We start from the raw sequence: 21,778 nt of genomic DNA, 5'->3' as shown, positions 1-21,778 counted from the left end.
ACGTTGAGAAGCATTCTCATTTAAATTGCTTGAGCTTCATATGGCCCAAGAACAGGAAGAACAAAGGGTAGAAGGAAGCTGGGTTGAAATGTGTTTGAGAAGGCTAGAGACCTGCATCCCCTGTACACTGCTCCTCCCAACCACAGCACACACCCAGAGGGTTAAATTCTGCATATGGTCCACTGGGATCAATCAGCATAAGGAGGGCCAGGAGTATTTTACCAGAAACATATTTGCAGAGTACTGAGACTTCAGTCCATGTCTCCCTTTCAGCTGGTGGGACCCTGGCAATTGAATGTTACAGGCAAAAAGTGGTATGAGGACTCCACTTTCTTTCTGCGATCGTCCAGCCCAGGTGGAGAGATGCAAAGATACCAACACTAAGGATTTTGTAAGCTCAGGAATCAGATCACTCTACAGTGAATCTTAAAGTAGGCAGCATACCACCTGAGTGGCTCAGTCGGTTAAGCATCCGACTCTTGATTTCGGCTCAGGTCATGATCTCAGGATTGTGAGATTGACACACCTGGGCTCCATGCTAGGCCTGGAGCCTGCTTAAAATACTTTCTTCTCCCTCTGTCCCTCCCCACTCCTCTCTCCCTCTTTCACTCCCTCCTTTAAAAAAAAAAAAAAAGGCAAGTTCTTCCTCAAGTTCAGAGGTTCCGACCAAGTGTTAGTTCCCCAGTCCTCATCATGAACACGCAACTAAGTATAACCAGGTGTATGAGGGGCCTTCTGACAATGCAAGATACAAACTATTAGACATACTGAAAAATGTAGCCTGAAAGATACAGGAGCTATACAATGAGAATAAAACTAAAAACTGAAAGCGAAAGCAAATAAAGACCAAAACTGTGAATGCTGCCTTCAAAGGACAAAAAAAGATGTATTCATGAAACAGGAAGGCAGTACTATACAAAAGGAACATTTGGAGGACAAAAGAGAATGTCCTGAAATTTAAACTACAAAAGCAAAAATGGAACTCGGTAGAAGAGTTGGAAAATACAGTTGAGGAAATCTCTCAAAAGTAGAGTAAAAAAACAAAAAGATAGGAAACAGAAAAGAAAAGATAATTAAAAGAATCAGTTCAAGAGCTCCTAACCGCTTTCAAGTAATAGAGTTTCAGCAAGAAATCAGATGAAAGGAAGGAGATCACTTAAACGTAATTCATAGAAAATGTCCACACCTGAAGGGCATGAGTTTCCTGATTTAAAGAACCACGAAATACCAGGACAGTAGATGCTGTAGAAACAGATAAACCAACACCAAGATAAACATCTTGAAATTTCACAACGCTGGAGATAAAAAGATCTTCCCCCTTCTCCTACACTTCATCGCCTCCCTACAACCCTTTTGCTGTGCCCCTGTAATTGACTCTGTCATCATCAGAATTCCTTGTATTCTTCCTCTTTGAGTATGCCTGCCTTCTTTTTTTTTTTTTTTAGGTGATACATAATGTATTTAGATGATACATAATTCATTTAATGTATTTATAAACATTTTCTAGAAAAATGGAATGTTACACATGATTTTACAGTTTTTCTTCACACAAAGGTAGACATTTTTTCATATCATTGCATATACGTTATTCTTTTTAAAGAACGCATAATGTTTAAGTATAACAGACTATGATATATGTATGTAATCACTGCCTTACTGATAAACCATTTGGATTGGTTTCCATTTTTCACTCTTACAAACACTGCTAAGACAGACATTATCCTCCAACAGTCCTCGTGGACTCATGGTTGCTTTTAAGATAATTTCAAGAAGAGGAAACTCTGGATCAAGGGGTGTGTACATTGTTAGCTTTGACAGATATTGCTGAAGTGTCTTCCAAAACACACCATGAATTAACACTCCCATCATAGATACAAGTTCTTTTATATCCCTCAACCCCAGTCCTTGTTTTGATTCCTCTCTGTAGTCTGCATTTCTGTAGGAACACATTCACATTTCTTTTTCCGAGAAAAGCCTTGTAGAGAATCTGCCTGTTTCCCACTTGATGCTGCTCATTTTTGTGTGGATTTGGAGGGCTTGAAGTCACTGAGGTAGAGTCTGGCTGCTACCTCCTCTGTGGGGCACACCACTCTCATTTACCACAGACTCTAACTAACCCCTGTGTGCCTGCCTTCTTTAGCTAGAATCTGGTTTTCTCACGGGATCTTGGCTCCTGTACTCTCTCCAAAGTATTGACTGTCTATCCTCCCATCGTTCTGTCACTGAGCCTGGTGGTGGGGATGATGTACCCTGTGTGCCTCAGTGCCACTTTCAGGCCATCCCTCTTGGAAAGCACTCAGTCTGTATTCAGATTTCATAAAACTTGCAGTTGAAAAAGTACTTTGACATATCCAAGTTATTCCAGGCACACTGCAACGTTTTCTATAACTGAATCAGATATCAGTTTTAAATTCAAATTATTTAAATGAACTACCATTAAAAATTTTGCTCCTGCTTGCACTTTCCACCAGTAGGCTGTTTAGTAGCCCTATATGGCTAGAGGCTACCTTGTTGGTCAGGGCAGCTCAAGAGGCTTACTCAGATTCCAGGTGATTTGCAGGTATGTTTGTATGTCCTTCAGAAAGTCCGTAATGTCTGGCTCTTGTTCTTTCCAAAATAATTTCCCAGCTCTCTGGCTTCTCAGTTGTTTGAATGCTTTCCTATCCACCCCCCTCTATCAGCAGCACACACCCATAAGCACAAGACTTCCCTGACCTCTTCTTCTGTCCTTCAGTGTCCCACAGCCCACCTTCTGTCTTCCCACCTCACGGGCAGCGGCACTGCAACAGTACCTAACTGGGAAACCTTCAACCCATTGATGCTACCACCTTTGCGTTTTCCTCACTGCTTTCTTGGCCTTTCTCTGCTCTCCCTGACTCAGTTTCTGTGGTCCATTATAATCACTTCCTTGCCTAGCCCCCACTTCCTTACCCCACCCTCTTCACTTTGTCAGAACCAGAGTCAAATCCAACTTCCTGCTGAATTTGTGCAGCAGACTGTGGTTGGGTAAACAACCATGTTGACTGGCCCTGCTTAACCTCACAAACCTCGGCTAGGATCTTAGAATAGACCCAACACAAAATGCTTCCTAAGCATGGGCTCAGATGTCATGAATTTTTTGTTTTATTTGAATCGGTATTCTCATAAGGTGCCCACATTGTAATGAGTTGATATGTCTCCTAAGACTCTTTTATAGGTTTCCTTCATCTCTTTTTCCTTGAGATTTACTTGTTGAAAAAACTTGGTCTTCTGTCCTGTAGACTTTTCTCTCTCACTGCCTTGATTTTTTTCAACTGCATCCACATTTTATTAGTTTCCTAGAGCTGCCATAACAAATTGCCACAAATCTGGTGGCTTAAAACAACAGAGATTTATTCTCACAGAGGTGCCTAGTTGACTGAGTTGGTAGAGCATGTGACTCTTGATCTCAGGGTTGTGAGTCCGGACCCCATGTTGGATATAGAAATTGCTTAAAGATAAATTTTTTTTAATTTTTTTTATTATTATTCTGTTTTTTTAAGATTTCATTTATTTATTTGACACAGAGAAAGACAACAAGAGAGGAAACACAAGCAGAGGGAGTGGGAGAGGGAGAGGCAGGCTTCCCACCTAGCAGGGAGTCCGATGTGGGGCTCAATCCCAGGAGCCTGGGATCATGACCTGAGCCAAAGGCAGATGCTTAACAACTGAGCCACCCGGGTGCCCCTGCTTAAAGATAAAATCTTTTTAAAAAAAGAAATAATTCTCCAAAGTTATGATGGCTAGAAGTCTGAAATCAAGATGTCAACAGAGTTGGTTCCTTCTGAATGTACTCCACGAGAATCCATTCCATGCCTCCTTCCTCACTTCTGGTGCCTCTTGGCAAACCTTTGGCTTGTGGACACATCACTCCAATCTCTGCTTCTGTATTCACATGGTCTTCTCTGTGTCCCTGTGTCTCAAACCTCCCTCTCCTTTCTGTGAAAAGGATACGAGGAATTGGATTTAGGGCCCACCCTAAAGCTAGAAGGATCTTACTTTGAGTCTCTACCTTAATTATATTTACAAAGACCCTATTTTTTACATTAACAGGTATAGGGATTAGGACTTGGCTATCTTTTTAGGGACCACAATTCAACCCACTACCCCTTTAGGGTAGTTTTGCTGTTCTTGTCTCCTCCACACATTTTCTCTTGTTACTTGAATCTAAGGCTTTATCAGATCCATATTTTTTTTTTTTTTTTTGGCAAGCCACTTTATAAATTAAAATGATGTTTGGTGGTCACCCTTTTTTAGGCTAACTTACATCTAGATCGATTAATTAGGCTTTCCAAAATTCTGGTTCTAGCCATTTTCTCTCAACCCACTCTTGTCTAGCGTTTGCTCCCACCACTCTGCCAAAACTAAGCATGTCACAGTTACTCACCACTTCCACATTGCTGAGCCCAGTGTTTCTCAGTCTGAGTCATATGTGGCCTCTAGTGCATGGCACAATCGACACTAACTAACTTGATCAACTTTTCTCATTTGACTTCCAGGAACTTTCGCAGGTCAATATAAATGCATAAACATAATAATAATCGTGAACATGTAATATAGATTTCAAGTTTGATAATGAGTAGAAAGGAGATGGGGCATACTAGAAGCATCAGCTAAAAGAGTCAGAGTGGTTGCTTCCTGGGTAGAGATTGACAAGAAAGAGGGAGGGATGGGGTGGGAACCTGCTATATTTTGTTAAAATCTTTTTAATCCAAATGTGGCTTTTTCAATACTTACTTACTTTTAATACTTACTTTTTACTTACTTTTTCAATACTTTACTTTGATAAAATTTTAAAATTCACTTGAAAAATGGGTCAGCCTGGGGTGCCTGGGTGGCTCAGCAGGTTAAAGCCTCTGCCTTTGGCTCAGGTCATGATCCCAGGGTCCTGGGATCGAGCCCCGCATCGGGCTCTCTGCTCAGCAGGGAGCCTGCTTCCTCCTCTCTCTCTCTCTCTCATTGCCTGCCTCTCTGCCAACTTGTGATCTCTGTCTGTCAAATAAATAAATAAAATCTTTAAGAAAAAAAAAAATGGGTCAGCCACGACGTGGATGGAACTAGAGGGTATTATGCTTAGCAAAATAAGTCAATCGGAGAAAGACAACTATCATATGATCTCCCTGATATGAGGAAGTGGTTGGGGGGTAGGAAAAGAAAAAATGAAAAAAGGTGGGATTGGGAGGGAGACAAACCATAAAAGACTCACTCTCAAAAAACAGACCGAGGGTTGCTGGGGGGAAGGGGGACGGGAGAGGGTGGTGGGGATATGGACATTGCGGAGGGTATGTGCTATGATGAATGCTGTGAAATGTGTAAACCTGGCGATTCACAGACCTGTACCCCTGGGGGTAAAAATACATTATATGTTTATTTTTTTTAATGAATTAATTAATGAAAAAGTTTTTTAAAAATGGGTCAGCCAATATAGTGCTTTTATTTCACCATAGGTATGCCTAGCAACTATGTACTTCCTATCCTTTAATGCCCTTGGACTGTTGTTTTCTGGGTTTGTCTGGTCTCTTTCAGAATGGCAGTTCGGAAAACCCTCATTCCTCCTCAGCCTCCTGAAGTGGCTAGCCCTCGAGTGGAGAGTTCTATGCGGAGTGCATCCGGGTCACCTAGGCCTGCAGGGTGAGCACATAAATGTTATCACTCTTGCTTCCAGCTGCACATAATTGGGAAAGAAAAAGTCTAACACATGTGACAAATTTTACATAATTTGCTTATCTACATCTTTTTACATCCACTTTCTAGCTGTGTGACCAGGGCACATTGCCCAGCCTCTGTATTATTTATAAAATAGCCATACTTACAACATCTGCTTCCTAGAATTTTTATGTATTTAAATGAAATGATGCATTCAGAGCATTAAGGACAGAGCCTGCCCCACAGTAACCCCCAGTTTCTTTGCTATCAAAAGTGACATCATGGGGCTCCTGGGTAGTTCAGTTGGTTAAGCCACCAGCTCTTGGTTTTGGCTCAGGTCGTGACCTCAGGGTCATGAGAACAGGCCCTGCATTGGACTCTGCGCTCTGCACGGAGTCTCCTTGAGATTTCATTCCCCCTCTGCTCCACCCGCCCCTCGTGCTCACTCGCTTGCTCTCTCTCAAATAAATAAAATCTTGGGACGCCTGGGTGGCTCAGTTGGTTGGGCGGCTGCCTTCGGCTCAGGTCATGATCCCAGCGTCCTGGGATCGAGTCCCACATTGGGCTCCTTGCTTGGCAGGGAGCCTGCTTCTCCCTCTGCCTCTGCCTGCCACTCTGTCTGCCTGTGCTTGCTCTCGCTTCTCTCTCTATGACAAATAAATAAAATAAAATCTTAAAAAATAAATAAATAAATAAAATCTTAAAAAACAATGGCGTTATGACAGTAGTTAATATATGCTGTTTTCTTTATTCTTTTTAATTCCACAAATAAAGATATTTGGGGAAAGAGAGAAACAATATAAAAATATTTAAGGTATAAAGGGAAAATCTTTATCCTGCTCTCCCTCTACCTTGCTAGTCCCACTAGCCAGAATCCTATTGATTGGTAACAGTTTTGTTAAGTATCTTTCCACATCTTTCTTTATGTACACATGTAGATTGAGTCTTAAAAACATCTTGCTGATTAGGTTGGTCTACATCTTGCAGTTTTTACTTATATCAGTAATAGCTTACAATGGTGATATATTTATCTACTTTATCATAAAACTTCATTCAAGAAAAAATTGTGATTGCCTTGTGTGTGCCAGGTGATGTTTTTTTTTAATCTGGGAATACAGAAGAGTGATGAAGACAAAGTGTCCATTCTCCTTAAGCTTACTTTCTAGTAGGTGTAGAGAAATAAATAGAAGAAAAGGCAGTGTGAAAGGAATATAAGGCAATAGGAGGAAGAGGTGATACCACCCAGAAAGCCTTCTCTGCACAGAGGTTTAAGAGCATAAAGGAACACCCGCATGCTTCCTCATGTCCAACTGCATCAGGCCAAGCAAAGCGCAGGGGCCAAGGATTTGATGTAGGAGGATATGCAGTCATTACTTTGCACATTAGTGCAGAAGAATAAAAATAACCATGCAAGGGGAAGCTGTGAAAATGATCTTAATAGGGGGTGAGGGTTGTGCTTATTTTGTGACCTTTAAAACATTATGAAAATACTCAAAACTCTCTTAATCGTCTTAAACATCTCTTACCATATATAGAGAGGTGGAAAAACTAGTAAAACTAATATTTATTTGGTACACTGTAATTTAAACATGAGAAACACTGAGAATTAAAGTATTTCTTCCTAAAAACTAATCAAGTGTATTTGGAACAGTACTCGCTGCCTTCACATTGTACAACTCAATGATGATGAAGAGCACAACAGTCCTTCCATGCATTGGAAAATTGTTATGTCCCTTTCTAAGTTTAGATCTGCTTCTGACATGTTATCCTTTGTCTTTTCAATGGTGGCAGATTATCTCCAAGAGTTCCTTTAATGCAAAACTTTTTGCTTGCATCACTTCTAAGGACATCTTCGTTTTCATCAAAACCCTCTGCCCTGGGGCACCTGGGTGGCTCAAGTCATGATCTCAGAGTCCTGGGATTGAGCCCTGCATGGGGCTCTCTGCTCAGCAGGGAGCCTGCTTCCCCCCTCTCTGCCTGCCTCTCTGCCTACTTGTGATCTCTGTCAAATAAATAAATCTTTAAAAAAAACCCTCTGCCCTAACTTATGCGTGGAATCTGGGGGCACATTTCACGCAGCATCTTTTAACTGTGCAAGTGGCTTCACCAGAGAGCTAAACATTAATTCATCAAAATTAATTTATTAACTTTTGAAATAAACCAGACTTACTGGCCAGAAAAGGATTTGTTGTTACTGTTTTTGTTCTTCATTCTCCTTGTAAGTGGCTATTTCCTTTCAGTGTGGCAGCTAACTTTAACACTTGGGCCTAAGTGGCTGGGATTGATTTATTTATTTATTCATTCATTCATTCATTTAATAGTAATAAATCCAAAGTAGAAGTAAATACTGCGTTTCTCCTTAGTGGCCTTCTGTTCCTAGTGCAATTTTAACTAAAAGATGTTATGAGATGACTTTACCATCATTCTTTTAATAGTCACTGGATTCACTCTATATGGTCCATAACCATATCTTCATACAAGCCTAGGGCTCATCCTGTCTTTGCTCTTTCAAGTCTTTTAATCACATCGAGTTTTACTTCCAGATTTCTGGTTTTTCCTGTGTTTTTGTTTTTGTTGGCCAGTTCTCACTCTCTTTCTGTCATCCATTGTGGTAAAAGTTCACCTGAGTTTATCATTGGGAAACAAGAGACAGCACAGCTTCACATTTTGCCATCTGCATAAACTGAATAACAGATGTGCAATGACCACTCACGGACATACTTCAAAGGAAGTGATGTGATTGGTCATTGTGGACTGAGGATCTAGCAGCAAAGCTTGCATAAAGTTTCATAAACTTTATGTAAGTACTCACAGTTAAAATATACAGTGGTAATGGAAATATGAACAGAGTTGGTGGGGGACTGCTGTAATATAAAATATAGTAGATTTCATACATACCAGCATAGTACAAAGTCAGGACTGCCTGTATGTTAGGAACACAGAGGAGCAGCAAAAGAAACCAGCCTAGAACAAGGAGAGAGTTGCATAACATGGTTAAGAGATATAACTAAGGGCCAGATGATGTAGAGCTTTGTAGGCCATTCAGAATCCTTTGGATTTTATTCTGGGTGAGGTTGAGAGTCATCAGAGGGTTAAGCCATAGGAATGACATGACTTGACTTATTTTCAAAATGATTACTCTGGCTACCATGCTTGAAATAAACTGCAAAAAAACAAAAGTGGAAGCAGGAAGACCAAGTGAGAGATAACGGAACCTTAGACTATCATAGAGGCTTGGACCAGAATGGAAGTAGTAAAAGTCGTAAAAAGTTGAGATTCTGGATATATATTGAAGGTACAGTTGACAGAACTTTCTAAGAGAAAGAAGGGAAGGAAGCCAGTGATAGCTAGGAGGTTTTGCGTGAACAACTGTAGATAGGAATTACCCTTTCTCAAGTAAGGAATCTAAGAGTTTAGTTTTAATTATTTTACTTTCAAGATCTCCATGTGGTTAGACAGCCAAGTAAAGATGTCAAATGTATAGCTGCCTAAAAAATTCCAAAGTAGGGGCGCCTGGGTGGCTCAGTGGGTTAAGCCGCTGCCTTCGGCTCGGGTCATGATCTCAGGGTCCTGGGATCGAGTCCCGCATTGGGCTCTCTGCTCAGCAGGGAGCCTGCTTCCCTCTCTCTCTCTCTGCCTGCCTCTCCGACTACTTGTGATTTCTCTCTGTCAAATAAATAAATCTTTTAAAAAAAAAAATCCAAAGTAGATCCACTTCTAGTATTGAAGATCGGTATCTATGCTGGGGATTAAGTTTTGGGAATTAAAAGCAGATATATGTTTCTTAACACCATGAGAGTGGAAGAAAGTCCATTGATAGTATAAAGAGAGAGTAGAGGTGGTACCAAGACCATGCCTTAGGATATATCATCTTAGGAGGTCAGGAAAATGAAAACTAGAAAAGGAGACACTATTCCTATACTATGTGATATTCCCAGATGTATTGGTGCCATAATTAGTTTTCCATTAATGAAAACTTAAGTTATTTCCATTTATCACTGTAATAAGCAAATAATGCAGTGGATCTTTTTATTTATCATTGAGCCCCTTTATCGCTTCTCGGCCTTTTGGCTAAGATCAAGTGTAGTATGTGTTCTTATCAGTTTAATATCATTGAGCCCCTTAGCAAACATTTCTCTAGAATATATTTCTGGGTCAAATTACATGTAGAGTTTAAATTCTTTTTTTTTTTTTTTAAGATTTTATTTATTTGACAGAGAGATCACAAGTAGGCAGAGAGGCAGGCAAAGAGGAGTGGGGGGAAACAGGCTCCCCACTGAGCAGAGAGCCTGTTGCAGGGCTCCATCCTAGGACCCTGAGACCATGACCTGAGCCAAAGGCAGAGGCTTAACCCACTGAGCCACCCAGGCGCCCCTAGAATTTAAATTCTGATTTCCATTCACTGTACCTGTTTATAGCCTCATGAAATGTGTTCCCATTTTCTCCACATTGTTGCCAACAGTAGATACTAAATTTCACAGATTTAATACATTACCTTTCAGTGTTAAAAGTGTTGTTTTTTGTTTTGGGGGTTTTTTTGAAGTAGCACTAGAGTTACTTTTAAAGTGCTAGAAAAAAAATAGAGTTCCTGAAGGTGAAGAGCATTCTGTGAAGTACAACAGTATATTCCTTGTAAGCAGCAATATGTGCAGAAACTCTGGTGAGGGGGGCCTATTTGCAGAGGTTTTCCTGGACTGAGTATGGTTCCAACGTAGGTTGTGGGGGTAGGGCCCTGGCCTTACTTGCAGTTGGCAGTCTGTTTTTGTGGCACCTGAAAGAAGAGAGCATTTGGACTGAAAAATAACTAGCTGAAATCAGAGCAATCTCCCCACACTCCCACTCCCAAGTGAAAGGAATCTCATGTAAATTGCTGTTTTTAGGAATAGCCCAACTCATTCACTGATGAGTAATAAAAGGATATTCATGTGAAGATAACTAAAATTAAAAAGTAAAAAAAGAGCAACAAAATATACTCATTTGTTCAGTAAGAACACTTACCAAAAAAGCAGGACAGATGAAACTTATTTTTAAAATCTTAACTATGAATTTAAATTACTTAATGAAGTCAGCACCACCTCAGTGAAGGAAAACACACAAAGATGAAATGCAGACTCCCAAGACTAAAAGACAGGACATTAAGGTGTGACACCTGAAGGGACAGAACACAGTAAAGACCTAGAAGAAAGAAAGAAAAAAAAGACCTAGAAGAAACCATAGAATGAAGGTAAAATTAAAATAGAAAACCATGTAGACATAGAGGATAGAAATGGAAAAAGTGAGCAAAATTTTAAAAAGAAGCAAAGATAAAACAACCATATAGAACATAATATGATACGAGTTAGATCTAACATGTCAACATCCCAGAAAGGAATATGTGATTTAAAATTGAGGATACGGGCGCCTGGGTGACTCAGTGGGTTAAAGCCTCTGCCTTCAGCTCAGGTCATGACCCCAGGATCCTGGGATCGAGTCCCACATCAGGCTCTCTGCTCGGCAGGGAGCCTGCTTCTCTGTCTGTCTCTGCCTGCCTCTCTGCCTACCTGTGATCTCTGTCAAATAAATAAATAAAATCTTTTTTAAAAATAAATTGAGGATTGGTAATATTAATATTACCATTAATGTATTTTTTTAAGATTTTTGTTTATTTGACAGATCACAAGTAGGCAGAGAGGCAGGCAGAGAGAGAGAGGAGGAGGCAGGCTCCCCGCCGAGCAGAGAGCCCAATGTGAGGCTCGATCCCAGGACCCTGGGATCATGACCTGAGCCGAAGGCAGAGGCTTCAACCACTGAGCCACCCAAGTGCCCCACCATTAATGTATTTTTAAGTGGTACACAAAATTTGGTGTATATTTACTGGCAGCTTAGATTCAATGAAATGCTGAAGTTGAGTGGTACTGTTTAGAGATAGTGGTGGGGGTGGTTAAAGGAGGGGGGAGACTTCTCAGTATATTTTTTGAAACATGAATATATTACCAATTCAAAGCCAAAAGATTAAGGAAAATTAAAATATTATAAAACAGAAAATAGATTAAGAAAGTAAATCCAGAAACTGTTTAAATAAATTCAAAAATTGAATTTTAAACGAAGTCACATAATATTGCAGTATGCTTAGCTGTTTTCTGTCAGTCACTAATTCATCTTCAGACTCTCCACCAAACCTAAAGAAAACCTCCAGATACAGGCAGGTCTGTCAGATCTCTCAGTTCCATTTTTTTTCTTGATTATATCCCTCCCTCCTTGAATCCTTGCTTCTGCCTACTCCAGTCTGCACTGGTTGCTCTCTGGACTTGGTACTCAGTTATTATCCCTGTTGTTTTCTTTGTCCATCATGCTCTGAATTCCCTTCAACTCATCCATGGTGCCTATAAACTTCCTTTTCCTTGGCTTACTCTCTGATTTGTTAGAGCATCTCTTTTGTGTTAGAGAAGGAATACATAAGTTGTCGGGGGAGGGGGTTGCATATCAGAAAATGGCTTTATTCTGCCCTCTTTACCTGTAGCAAGAATTATTGTCAAACTCCACTCATTGAGCCAGAGACCCTTGCGGTGTTAGTAGCTAAAACTTGCCCCTTATATAGCACACTACCTACACTGGTGAGTTAGTTCATCGATCAGCCAGCAGCCTTAACTCCATACTCAAACACTGTGCAGTGCACTCGCCCTTAAGTCTATTTTCTCTCTGTTGGTGAGATTGAGTAAATAATATTGAACTGTCCTCAACCCTACTGATTGTATCTCCACTCTACTACTGACAATATCCAATAAGTTTATTTGTATTTTTTAGTTCTGTTTTCAATTTTATTTTTTACATTTTTTATCTATATTTTTATCTATATTTTTTATATTTTTTCTATATTTTTTATATTTATATTTTCTATATCTATATTTTTATCTATATTTTTTATATTTTTTCTATATTTCAATTGTATTTTTTAGTTCTATAATTAACATTTGGTTCTTTTTATAACTTTGATTTCTTTGCTGAGATTTTTCTATTTTTTCATCTATTTCAAGTGAATCTGTCATTGCTTGTTGAAGCACATAGCATCATCATTCATTTCCTATTCAAATTGTGATTTTCCTGGCTCTATTTAGATGAGTGGTTTTCTGTTTAGACCTGAACATTTATGGTTTTATAAGACTCTGGAATTTATTTATAGCCTTATGTTTTAGCAGTTATCCTCTCAGACGACCCCAGTTAAGGAAGACAAAGCATTGTCTTCTTACTGCCTAGTGGGGGACTGAAGTCCAGGTTCCTTGCTTGGCCTCTTTGGATACCACTTCAGTGGTGAGATGGTAGAGAGAAAATTGAGGTGCCACGTTATAGCCTAGCAAATGTGGAAGTCTGGGGTCTCCATAGTATTTTCAAGAGAGAATGGAGATGAGACCACAATTGTTTCTGTGGTGTTTCACTGGCGTGGAGCTGTTACTGTCTAAAAGTTTCCCATCTTGCTGAGCTGCTCCTGTCTTGGCTCTTTGAGCAGACTTTTCTTAGGACTTTAGTCTTTGCCCTTTGACATTTCTGTTTTGAGGTTCTCCAGACTCCAGTCTGGAACAAATGAGGCAAAAAGGAAGTTCACTGCTGTGTCATTCTTTTGGTCCTGAGGTCCCTAGTCAGTCTGTCTTCATCTTTCAACAGCTGTTCTGTTTGTCTTATATGTAATACTCATGATTTTTAGCTATAGTTAGCAGAAAGAACAGGAAAAAGTAGGTCTGCGCCATCCTTCCATAAACAAAATTCCTACCTGCACTCTTAAATAATACCATGGCTGGGAAAAGTTGAAATTGAAAACCTCTTTTTCAGGGCACCTGGGTGACTCAGTCCATTAAAGGTCCAACTCTTGATTTCAGCTCAGGTCAGGTTCTCAGGGTCATGAGAACAAGCCCCACATTGGGCTCACTGCAGAGTCTGCTTCAGATTCTCTCTCTCTTCCTCTCCTTCTGCCCTTTCCCTGCTCATGCTCCCTTGCTCACTCACTCTCAATTAATGAGTTAATTTTTAAACATCTCTTTTTCTTTTAGGCGATATCTTCAACTATCGTAAAGCATTCTCTTTTGAAGTTCTTTTTTTTATTTAAAGAACATTTTAGTATTTATTGCAGTATATATAACATTCTCCTTCAGCTTTTCTAAAATATTACTTGAAACAGGAAGCAACTACTAAGAAACTTAGGTGTATGGATTCTTTTGAAGTTCCTAATATAAAAATCTGTGAAGGTACAGCAAAGTAGAGAAAATAGTGTTATTCAACTATATTTAATTTTTAATATTTTGCCATATGTTACCTTTTTTGGCATAATTAACTTACAGAATTTTACTTTTAAATACTTTCTTGTGCATTTTGACAGTTTAATTATGATATGTTCTAGATGTGGTTTCTTTTTTTTTTTTTAAGATTTTATTTATTTATTTGACAGAGAGATCATAAGTAGACAGAGAGGTGGGCAGGCAGGGGGTGGGGGTGGGGAGTAGGCTCCCCGCTGAGTGCACAGAGAGTGCGACGCAGGGCTTGATCCCAGGACCCTGAAATCATGACCTGAGCTGAAGGCAGAGGCTTAACCCAGTGAGCCACCCAGGCGCCCCTAGGTGTGGTTTCTTCCAGTTTTTCCTGCTTGAGTTGGTTGAACTTTTACATAAATACTGAAGTTTTTCATCAAATTTAGGGAATTTTGGCCACTATTTCTTTTCTTTCTGCCTGTCTCTCTCCTTTGCTCCTGGGATTCCCATTTACGTGTATGTCGGTACACTTACTGCTGTCCCAAAGATTTTTTTTTTTTTTTTTTAAGATTTTATTTATTTGGGGCACCTGGGTGGCTCAGTGGATTAAAGCCTCTGCCTTCGGCTCAGGTCATGATCCCAGGGTCCTGGGATCGAGCCCCACATCGGGCTCTCTGCTCAGCGGGGAACCTGCTTCCCCCTCTCTCTCTGCCTGCCTCTCTGCCTACTTGTGATCTGTCTGTCAAATAAATAAATAAATATCTTAAAAAAAAAAAGATTTTATTATTTGACAAAGAGAAATCACAAGTAGGCAGAGAGGCAGGCGGGGGGGGGGGGGGGGAAGCAGGTTCCCCGCTGAGCAGAGAGCCCGATGTGGGGCTCGATCCCAGGACCCTGAGATCATGACCTGAGCCGAAGGCAAAAGCTTAACCCACTGAGCCACCCAGGTGCCCTGTCCCAAAGATCTTTGAGACTCTCTTTAGTTTTCCTCCTGTACACCACCCCACACCTGCTTTGCTTTTTTTTTTTTTCTTTTTTTCTTTTCTAAGACTGGATAATCTCAATTGGCTATCTTTGAGTTTACTGATTCCTTGTAATGGCTGCAGAAATGTGCTTTTTTTAAAAACTGCCATATTTTTTCTAAGTAATCTCTGTACCCAAAATGGGGCTCAAAACACCCCAAGATCAAGAGTTTCGTGCTCTACCAACCAAGGTAGCCAGGAGCTCCTAAAATACACTTCTGAGTCCTGTTAGTGGTTTTTTTTTTTTCCTTTCAGCTCTTAACTTTTCAACTGCAGAATTCCTTTTTGGTCTTTTTTGTTAATAATTTCTGTCTCTTTTATTAATCTGTTTGCTGAGACATCATTTTTATGCTCTTCTTTAGCTATGATCTCCTTTAATTCTTTGAACATACTTAAAATGGCTAACTTAAATTCTTTGACTTGTAAGTCTAACATCTCTGCATCCTCAGTGACAGTTTTAGTGCTTGCTTCTTTTCCCGTGTTTGAACAATGCATTCTTGTTTCTTTACATACCTAGGAATTACTCTTGAAAATGGGGCATTTTAAATATTATAATGTGGCAGCTCTGAAAATCAGATTACCACCCCTCCCCAGGGTTTGTTGCTGATGCTTTTTGTAGTTACGGGGTTTTTTTTATGGTCTTTTGTAAAATATATTTAAATTCAGTATCTTTGTCTTGCGTGACCACTGAATTCTCTAATCCTTTAGCTTTTGTAGTTGGCTAATGACTAAACAGATTTCCTTGAATGTCTGGAACCATTAAGTCTCCCATATTTGCCAAGGGCCTCTGTGTGTGCGTGTCTTGGGATGGCCCATCAACACTGAAGTAGGCAGTTTTACATCTCTGTGTTACTTTTTTTCTTCTTCCTTGCACAGAGCCTCACACTCAGCCAGAGCTATGAATTTGGGTACCTCTCAGCTCTCTCCTGGACATAAGTACAGTCCAGGGTATACACATAATCCTACATGTGTATGTATGTTGCTTCCTAAATTGCCAGAAATACATTGGAGCTTTTCCAAGTGCCTAGACATTTCATTCTCCAGTTTTTCTTCTAAAGCTTTTTGGGTAGCTTATTGTTTGCCCTACCTATTACCATTCTGTCAGTCAGTTGGGAAACTGATCATTTACGTCTAATTTTTACCAACAAACTCTGTAAGGGAAAAGCTATTTACACTGGACTGGCCAGGTCAAATAAGACAGTCCAGGAAATGGGAACAACCAGACAGGTTATATAATGACAGTTCTCGGTAAAGAGGGTATGAAGGGGCTCTCAGCTCTCTGGTAGCTGCCAGGCTGCTGGTTTTCATTGTGAGCATGGACTGTTGGTTTTCATGCCTGCCATGGTGGTAGAAATGAAAGAACAGAAATATGGCAAGTTAAACACCTCAGAGTTTACTGGTCTTATGGAGGTTCACCTAATTTTCTTACTAATTTTTCCAGATTATTAATTTACAGAGTTCTGAAAACATTGTATCTGGCATTTTTGTCAGTTTTTTGTTGCTTTTATGAAAGAGAATTTTCAGAGATCATTACTGCCACGTTTTTGCTGATGTTTCTGGTTGTTTTATCTTTTAATTCTCTTTAATTACAGAATAATCCTAACCTGTACCCAACCCCTATTTACTTATCTTGAAATAATTTAAAGCTCACAAAAGTTAGAAGAATAGTACAGAAAGTTGGGGCGCCTGGGTGGCTCAGTTGGTTAGGCAGCTGCCTTCGGCTCAGGTCAGGATCCCAGCGTCCTGGGCTCCGAGTCCCACTTTGGGCTCCTTGCTCGGCAGGAAGCCTGCTTCTCCCTCTGCCTCTGCTGCCACTCGGCCTGCCTGTGCTGTCTCTCTCTCTCTCTCTTTCTCTGGCAAATAAATAAATAAAATCTTTAAAAAAAAAATAGTACAGTACATGTACCCTTTACCCAGCTTCCCCCCATGATTACATCTTACATAACCCTTGCATTTTTTTCAAAATGAAGAAATTGGCGGGGTGCCTGTGTGGCTCAGTTGGTTAAGCATCTGCCTTCAGCTCAGGTCATGATCTCAGGGTCCTAAGATTGAGCCCCAACTGGGCTACCTACTCAGAGGAGAGTCTGATTCTCCCACCTTCTCTACACTCCCCCAGCTTGTATGTGTACGCACACCCACATGCTTTCTCATGAATAATTAAAGTTATTATAAAGAAAAAATTGTCATTAGTACAATGCTATTGACTAACTATAAATTTTATTAAAATGTCACAAGTTTTTTTTCCTTTGGTGTATACTACTTTGAAATTTCACCCATGAATAGATTTATATAACCATTATCATAAAATGTGAATCTGTTTTGTTGTCAATGAAGACATTCCCTTATTTACAATCATAGCCTTCCCCTAAACCTAACACCTTGTCGCTTAGCTGTGCCACCACTAGAATTTTGTCATTTTGAGAATTTTTTGTAACTGGAATCTCCTAAGTTACTTACATTATTTATATAATTATAGATTTGTAATTATATAAATACATATTTCTCATACAATTACCTAATGATGCTGGCTTATTTTCATCTAACTTTTGAGATCCATCTAAATTATAGTGTATATCAGTAGTTTGTTCTTTTTAGAGCAGGTAATGATACATAATATGGATGCTCCAGAATTTTGTTTAGCCATTTGTTTATTCAAGTTCATGGTTTCTGGTTGGGGGTTATTAAAAATAAAGCTGCTGCGAACAGTCATATACAATTTGGTTTTTTTTTTTTTTAACTTTATTTTATTTTTTCAGTGTTCCAAGATTCATTGTTTATGCATCATACCCAGTGCTTCATACAATACCTGTCCTCCTTAATACCAACCACCAGGATCACCTAAACCCCCTCCCCTCCAGAACCCTCAGTTTCTTTCTCAAAGTCCACAGTCTCTCATGGTTTGTCTCCCCCAGTCATGTACAATTTTCTTGACAGACATACATTTTCATTTCTGTATGATAAAAATCCCAGGACTGCAGTTGCTAAGTTACATATATTTTTCATTTTATAAGAAACTTCTGAACCATTTTTGCAGAAGTGGCTGTACCATTTTAAATTCCTGTCTGCAGCATGTGAGATCCTTTTACTCTAAAATCTTGCTGAACTCATTTATTAGTACTAGGAGTTTCTTGGTAGATCAAGTTGCTCCACATCCTTTCCTGTGCTTTCTAATATAAAGTTTTTAAGTTTTCTTTTCACCAGGGACACCTGGGTGGCTCAGTTAGTTAAGCCGCTGCCTTCGGCTCCGGTCATGATCGCAGGGTCCTGGGATAGAGTCCCACATCAGGCTCCTTGCTCAGCGGGGAACCTGCTTCTCTCTCTGCCTCTGCCTGCCACTCTGCCTGCTTATGCTCTTTCTCTCTCTCTCTCTCTCTGACAAATAAATAAATAAAATCTTTTTTAAAAATAAATTAGAAAAACAAATCTTTTCACCACTCTGATAGGGGTATGGTGGCAAATCATTGAGGCTTTAATTTGCAAGTCTCTAATAGCTAATGGTATTGACTGTCTTTTCATGTGCCTGTTTGGCACCTGGATATTTCTTTAATGAAGTGTCGTTCATTATTCATATTTCTTGCCCTTTTTCTGATGAGATTGTATGTTTTCTAGTATTGAGTTTACAGAGTTCTTTATGTATTGTGAATATCATTATTTTATCGTACATGTATGTTTTGGTTTGTATGTTTGTCTTAAACATTTTTAAGTGTACATTTCATTGGTGTTAAGCATATTCTCACTACTGTACAACCATCTCCAGATCGTTTTGGTCTTGCAGAACTGCAATTCTACCCATTATTCAACCATTCCCATTTTCCCTACCCCCAGCCCCTGGGAGCTACTATTCTACTTTATTTTGCAATGAATTTGGCCACTCTGGGTACTTCGTATAAATAGAACTAACATATATGTGTTTCACAGATTTTTTTTTTTCAGTCTGTGCCTTGTCTTTTCAATCTCTTGAAATGATCTCTAGCAAAGCAGAAGTTTTTAAATTGATAAAACCCAGTTTATCATTTTTTTTTTCTTTTTGATGGTGCTTTTGGTATCATACCTAAGATCCCTTTACATAGTCCTAGGGGTTTTTGTATTTTTTATAAAACTACAGTTTTACATTTTACACTCAGATTTATATTGCTTCTCAGCCTTTTGGCTAAAATCAAGTGTACACTTAGATTTATGCCCCATGTTGAATTCATTTTTGTGTATGGTGTGAGGTTTGGTTTGATGTTGAAATTTTTGCCTGTGGAAATCCAGTTGTTTTGGGCCTTGAACTTTTGAGGGGAACTGTTTTGTATTACTTTTCCTATCCTATATTTTTAGGATTAGTACTATAAATAGGTAAGCCTTTACAGCTATTAACTGAAATATTTTACTGGGGTGTCTGGCTTGCTCAGTCAGTAGAGCATGTGACTCTTGATCTCAGGGTCATGAGTTCAAGCCCCACATTTGGTAGAGAGACTACTTAAAATTTGAAAAAAAAAATTTTTTTTTAATTTATTTATTTGAGGCTTTGCCTAGTGGTTCAATTGGTTGGGCAGCTGCCTTCAGCTCAGGTCATGATCTCAGGGTCCTGGGATGGAGTCCCACGTCAGGCTCCCTTCTTAGTGGGAAGTCTGCTTCTCCCTCTGCCCCATCCCCAACTCATGCTGTTGTGCATGCTTTCTCTCTCTCTCAAATAAATAAATAAAATCTTTATAAAAAAAGATTTATTTATTAGAGAGAAAGTGCGCATATTGGCCGGGGTGCAACGTGGGGCAGAGGGAGAGAATCTTGAAGCAGACTCCCCACTGAACACAGATCCCACTGAGCTCGGGGCTTGATCTCTCAACCCATGAGATAATGACCTGAGCTGGAACCAAGAGTCGGACGCATAAACAACTGAACCACCCAGACGCCACAAAAAAATAAAACTTTTAAAAATGTGTGTGTGTGTGTGTGTGTATATACACATTTTTTTTTTACTTAAAAAAATGTTTAAGAAGAATTTATAATGACAAGAGTGAATACTTCTGATAAAACTGAAGAAAAAAAAAGGATTTACAGTTTTAAACATTAAATTTGTAGCTACTTTAGATCCCTAGAGTATTCTGGTAAAGTATACTAGAAAATTGCAAGAGCGATGACTCTGGGTAGAGGGCTGGGTGTGTGAAGTGGAAAAAGATTATTTTCAGTTTATTTTCTTTTGGATCTTTGCCATACATGTGAGTTTCCTCTTCTATGAGAAATAAATTTTACAAGAGTAAACTACATAGTGTAAGTACAATTGTGATTTTAAGAAACAAGAAATATCCTAAGACAACATATGCATTAAGGAATTCTGGGAGAAAAAAGACACTACCATAGTGAAAATTGGTTGCCTTTTGATGACGTGCCTTTGAATGATTTTAATAAAATGTTATTTCCTAAGTTAATTTTATTACTGCTTATAAAATTTGGTGGGAGGGTTATTTTTAAAACTTGAATTTCCTTTAAAACTTACCTCAAATTTCAACTTCTAGAATCAAATAATAGAGTTTAAGTTGTGCTACACATTGTATAAAAAGATCTGGACAAACACCCATCCTCTGAGATGTTTGCTACATTATCTTTGCTTTTGTGTTTCAGTGCCAAGCCTAAGTCAGAGATCCACGTATCAATGGCCACTCCAGTTACTGTGTCCATGGAGACTGTGTCCAGTCAAAATAATGATCAACCCACCATTGCAGTCCCCCCCACAGCTCAGCAGCCTCCACCGACCATCCCAACCATGATTGCAGCCGCAAGCCCCCCATCACAGCCAGCTGTCGCCCTTTCAACAATTCCCGGAGCGGTCCCCGTCACTCCCCCCGTCACTACCATTGCAGCTGCCCCTCCGCCATCAGCTGCTGTAGCTGGCAGTCTCTCCTCTGTGTTGGGCCCTCCAGTACCTGAGATAAAAGTTAAAGAGGAAGTGGAACCAATGGACATCATGAGGCCAGTCTCTGGTAGGTTCATTCATGGAGTTCTCTCCATTGGCACATGCTGCTTGTTCTTTTTCTGACTCTCCTTGAGGGCCAGACTCTTGCGTGACCCTCAGTTATGAAGATTGACACGTTGGTGCCCGTTGTAAATTTGCATGTCATTTTTTTTTTTAAGATTTATTTATTTATTCATTTGACAGACAAGAGATCACAAGTAGGTAGAGAGGCAGGCAGAGAGAGAGGAGGATGCAGGCTCTCTGCTGAGCAGAGAGCCCGATGCGGGGCTTGATCCCAGGACCCTGGGATTATGACCTGAGACGAAAGCAGAGGCTTTAACCCACTGAGCCACCCAGGCGACCCTGCATGTCATTCATTTTAAGAAGAGGACTGCTAGGCTCCTTTTGAAATTAAAACCATTTTTGCTGCCCTTTTAGCATCAATTTTATTTTTTACCAAAATCATAAGAAAGATTAACATTTCCCCAAGAATATTCTTAAACTTTCATGGTTATATTGTTTTTTATTTCTCATTTTGGTTTTTGAGTCTTCTTTTTCTTAATTAATGTAGTTAAAGCATTGCCTGTTTTGTTTTGGAAAAACGGGTCTTTACTTTCAGTGTTATATTATTGTTTAAATACTGGTCTCTATTTCTGCTTTTTCCTTATTATTTCCTTCCTCAACTAAACTTCAATTAAGTTTCTTTTCTTCCTAGTTTCTTGTGGTATAATGTTGTTTATTTGAACTTTTTTTCCTTATTATAAACATTCATATTGTAAAAAAAAAAAAAAAAAATTTTAAGAAGGATCAAAATAAGATCATAGCGGGACGCCTGGGTGGCTCAGTCTTAAGCGTCTGCCTTCAGCTCAGGTCGTGATCCCAGGGTCCTGGGATCAAGCCCCGCATTGGGCTCCCTGCTCAACAGGAAGCCTGCTTCTCCC

General features: G+C 39.6%; 1 protein-coding gene, 1 non-coding gene and 1 pseudogene across 7 annotated transcripts in view; 2 read left to right on the top strand and 1 right to left on the bottom strand.

Annotated features, from left to right (window-relative positions):
• The window catches only part of SAP130 (Sin3A associated protein 130), a 91,222-nt gene that overhangs the window by 42,159 nt on the left and 27,285 nt on the right, over positions 1–21,778 (top strand). For all 6 annotated transcript variants that reach the window (XM_032354014.1, XM_032354016.1, XM_032354012.1 and 3 more), the window contains 2 exons: positions 5,545–5,649; positions 20,507–20,865. In XM_032354014.1, the coding sequence (XP_032209905.1) occupies positions 5,545–5,649; positions 20,507–20,865 (464 nt within the window). The remainder of the gene's footprint in view (positions 1–5,544; positions 5,650–20,506; positions 20,866–21,778) is intronic.
• Positions 9,716–9,848, top strand: LOC116598032 (annotated as a pseudogene).
• Positions 12,156–12,315, bottom strand: LOC116598001. Its single transcript, XR_004288911.1, has one exon. It is a non-coding gene; the product is annotated as a small nucleolar RNA SNORA62/SNORA6 family (small nucleolar RNA).

The sequence above is a fragment of the Mustela erminea genome, chromosome 8, assembly GCF_009829155.1.
Source record: "Mustela erminea isolate mMusErm1 chromosome 8, mMusErm1.Pri, whole genome shotgun sequence".
NCBI lineage: Eukaryota > Metazoa > Chordata > Mammalia > Carnivora > Mustelidae > Mustela > Mustela erminea.
Note: the sequence above shows the minus strand (reverse complement) of the source record. Positions and strands in the feature narration are given on the sequence as shown.